The 3,695-nt window shown below is 44.0% G+C and overlaps 1 protein-coding gene across 1 annotated transcript; it reads left to right on the top strand.

Annotated features, from left to right (window-relative positions):
• Positions 1 to 1,268: 1,268 nt before the first annotated feature.
• On the top strand, positions 1,269 to 3,479 carry LOC112248371 (apelin receptor A-like). The gene has a single exon (XM_024417330.2). The coding sequence runs from the start codon at positions 1,447 to 1,449 to the stop codon at positions 2,542 to 2,544; it is 1,098 nt and encodes a 365-aa protein (XP_024273098.1). The 5' UTR covers positions 1,269 to 1,446; the 3' UTR covers positions 2,545 to 3,479.
• Positions 3,480 to 3,695: the final 216 nt, after the last annotated feature.

Raw genomic sequence — 3,695 nt, 5'->3', positions numbered from 1 at the left:
TAAACATATAGGCCAACCACGATCAAAGTAAAGCAAGTTAAACATATAGGCCAACCACGATCAAAGTAAAGCAAGTTAAACCAATAGGCCAACCACGATCAAAGTAAAGCAAGTTAAACCTATAGGCCAACCACGATCAAAGTAAAGCAAGTTAAACATATAGGCCAACCACGATCAAAGTTAAGCAAGTTAAACCTATAGGCCAACCACGATCAAAGTAAAGCAAGTTAAACATATAGGCCAACCACGATCAAAGTTAAGCAAGTTAAACCGAATGTGACATTTTCTTTCTTCTTTTTATCATGGAAATTAATCCAGAGTGAGAATTTAATTCACACACCCCTTGAGCTTTCTGGTTACATTTAATTGAATCATTAAACCCGTTTAACCAATTCTAAAGTGCCCGCCTATCAATCTAATTACCATTTGATGTTTTTATCAAAACACACCGATGCTCTGCATGTTGCATTGGCAGCTGAATAGTATTCCTTATTGTTGTCATATTTTAATGACCCTATTTCTAAATTGTTACACTTTATTACATTTTAAATAGAACACGTTGAGAACCAAATGTAAGTGACAAGACCATCACGTTAGGAAATCTCCAGGCATTTACTTTTAGCATTGAGGCATTGACATTGTAATTTAGTAGTTAATCTGTGAATTACAAAACTTGCCTGTCCAGACATGCCATGAACCCTTAAGATTGAGCAATAGTTCTCAAAATCAATTGAAAAGCATTGAAAAGGTGTGTTTGATTTATTGTTGAATTTAAAGCAGAGGCAGCTTGGTGCACCAAACACACGTTTAAAAAAATATATATTTTAAAAAAAACATTTACATTGAATGTAACACTTTTTTCTATGAGCTAATTGTCTAGTGTCTCACAAGCTTGTCTAGTTGCATTATTTTACATGTGGGGGTTTTCTGCACTATTTTGAAAATGAAAGGTTATTCAGCATCAATGATCGTGACTGAAAGTGATAAAAAAAATTTACAATAACGTTTTCAAGAATATTTCAAAATAGATCACTTTTTAGGGAGACAATTGAAGTTTACATTTTCCCATTCCATTTTCAAATGCTATGAATAAAGCCAGACGTGCTTCATGATTCATCGCAACTGGATAAAGGCTGGTGTGTGCTGCTCTAGAGAGAGGTGAGAGGAGGGGGTGCAGGGCTAAGTGTTTCATGGGGGAGGGGGATTCGTCCTGGGAGGGAGGGAACTAGGGGTGTGGAGCACCGAGTTTAAAAAGCCAGGCAGCGTTGCACCACTCACTCATACTGCCTGTGCTCTCCTCCAGTGACTGATGGGGACCATTCCTTAAATGTGACTTTTTCTCTAGTTTTCAGTGTTGACATTTGGTTTGTTTGAATTTTACTGAACCAGCTCTGGACTGTACAGAAAGGATTTTAAAAGTTTGAAATTATTTTTCATTTCATACTCATGACTTGGAACATGGATCCCACTGTGGAGTATAGAGATACTTATGATTATGATTATGGTGACAACGAAACTATGTGTGACTACTCTGAGTGGGAGCCATCCTACTCCCTTATCCCTGTCCTCTACATGCTCATCTTCATCCTGGGCCTGTCTGGGAATGGAGTGGTCATCTTCACCGTCTGGAGGTCCAAGTCCAAGCGCCGAGCAGCAGATGTCTACATAGGCAACCTGGCCCTGGCTGACCTCACCTTTGTGATCACTCTGCCCCTCTGGGCCGTGTACACAGCACTGGGCTACCACTGGCCCTTTGGTGTGGCCCTGTGTAAGATCAGCAGCTACGTGGTGCTGGTCAACATGTACGCCAGTGTCTTCTGCCTTACCTGCCTGAGCTTTGACCGTTACCTGGCTATCGTCCACTCTCTGTCCAGCAGCCGGCTGCGGTCGCGGGGCACAATGCTGGCTTCCCTGGGGGCCATCTGGCTCCTCTCAGGCCTGCTGGCTGTGCCCACTTTGCTGTTCCGCACCACCGTGGACGACATCAACAGCAACCGCACCACCTGTGCCATGGACTTCAGCCTGGTCACCCAAAACGAGAGGCATGAGTCCCTGTGGATCGCAGGACTCAGCTTGTCGTCCTCTGCCCTGGGCTTCCTCCTGCCGTTCCTGGCCATGACCATCTTCTACTGCTTCATCGGCTGCACCGTCACGCGTCACTTTAACAACCTGCGCAAGGAGGACCAAAAGAAGCGTCGTCTGCTGAAGATCATCACCACCCTGGTGGTTGTATTTGCCATTTGCTGGACCCCATTCCACTTGCTGAAGAGCATGGACGCCCTCTCCTACCTGAACCTGTCTCCCAGCTCCTGTGGGTTTGAGCGCTTCCTCCTGGTGGCCCATCCTTATGCTACCTGCCTGGCTTACGTTAACAGCTGCCTCAACCCCTTCCTGTACGCCTTCTTCGACCTGCGCTTCCGCTCCCAGTGCCTGTGCCTGCTCAACCTGAAGAAGGCCATGCATGGACAGATGAGCTCCATGTCCTCCACGCTCAGCGCCCAGACACAGAAGTCAGAGATACAGTCTCTGGCCACCAAAGTGTAAAGAGAGAGGAGGGATAGGTGGAGTGGGACTGCTGGCTGGTTCCCTGCTGCCACCACAGGAACACTGACTGGTAAACACACAGTTTTTTGGTGTCCGTTACTCAAATGCTTTTAAGGCGTAACAGACAATGAACAATGACTTTGTTTTCCGAAACATGGGTTTGCATATACAGTATGTTTTCATTTTTGTGTATATGTACATTTCTCACCCATTTCAACCCAACGGGTGCTTCAGTGGGTAGGGGAGAAGCCCAGGGAGTCCTCAGCCCTACAAAGGTTCCCTCTAACCCCTTGGACTGGACTCTGGATCTGGGGAGAGTTGGCTGAGCTCCATATAGCTGCTTTTTCCCCCCACAACGTCTCTGAAAGGTAAATATACTTTTCAGACGGACTCTATTTTTCCTCTTCTCCCTTTCAACTGTTATTCTTTACTGTATAAGGGACCAGAACCCTGAACAAAAAGACAGATGGTTTTTTTCTGTTGTTGTTATGTATATCACATGCAAACCTGTTTACACTGGGTAAATCACAAATGTACAGTATTTTCATACTTTTGCTGTTTCAGATGTGTTGATATTTTGTTTTATTACAAGCACTTGTTAAATGAATGAAATGTAAAAGAGGGGAAAATGTGTTTGCAAAGAGACCATATCTTCTTCAGGTTGTTGTTTGTGAAGGTAGGAGACTGGGCAGAGGAGGGGGGGGGGTGTAAGAGGAGGAAAGGTGTTGCAGCTTAATTACAGAGTTTGAGGAGGAGACAGGGGCAGACAGGCAGATGGCAGCTGACAAATGTTGTCAGGGAAGTGGGTGGGGGCTTTACAGTGCCCTCTGGTGCCGGGGAGGAAAGGGGACTTCATGAATTTTTTATTGTATTGCATATATGTTTTTGACATCTGTGTAACTAACTACTGTATTAAAGAAGTACGATCTATGAAATGGATCTCCTTGTTGATCTTTATGTGGAATTTTATCTCAAGGAATAGGGGTATGTGTATTCTCTTTAACTTTGATCCTGTTTGAAGTAACACAAAAAGTTCAGTCTTTGAGGAAATTCATGATTAATCGTTATGGTGTGTTAATGCTTCATTCATTCTGCACATGTGAACTTTCACATTAGTTTCATCAGAGAGTATAGGATTTCAACACCATCCT

This window comes from Oncorhynchus tshawytscha, linkage group LG04 (assembly GCF_018296145.1).
Source record: "Oncorhynchus tshawytscha isolate Ot180627B linkage group LG04, Otsh_v2.0, whole genome shotgun sequence".
Lineage (NCBI taxonomy): Eukaryota > Metazoa > Chordata > Actinopteri > Salmoniformes > Salmonidae > Oncorhynchus > Oncorhynchus tshawytscha.
The sequence above is the reverse complement of the archived record's forward strand: the minus strand, read 5'-3'. Positions and strand labels throughout refer to the sequence as shown.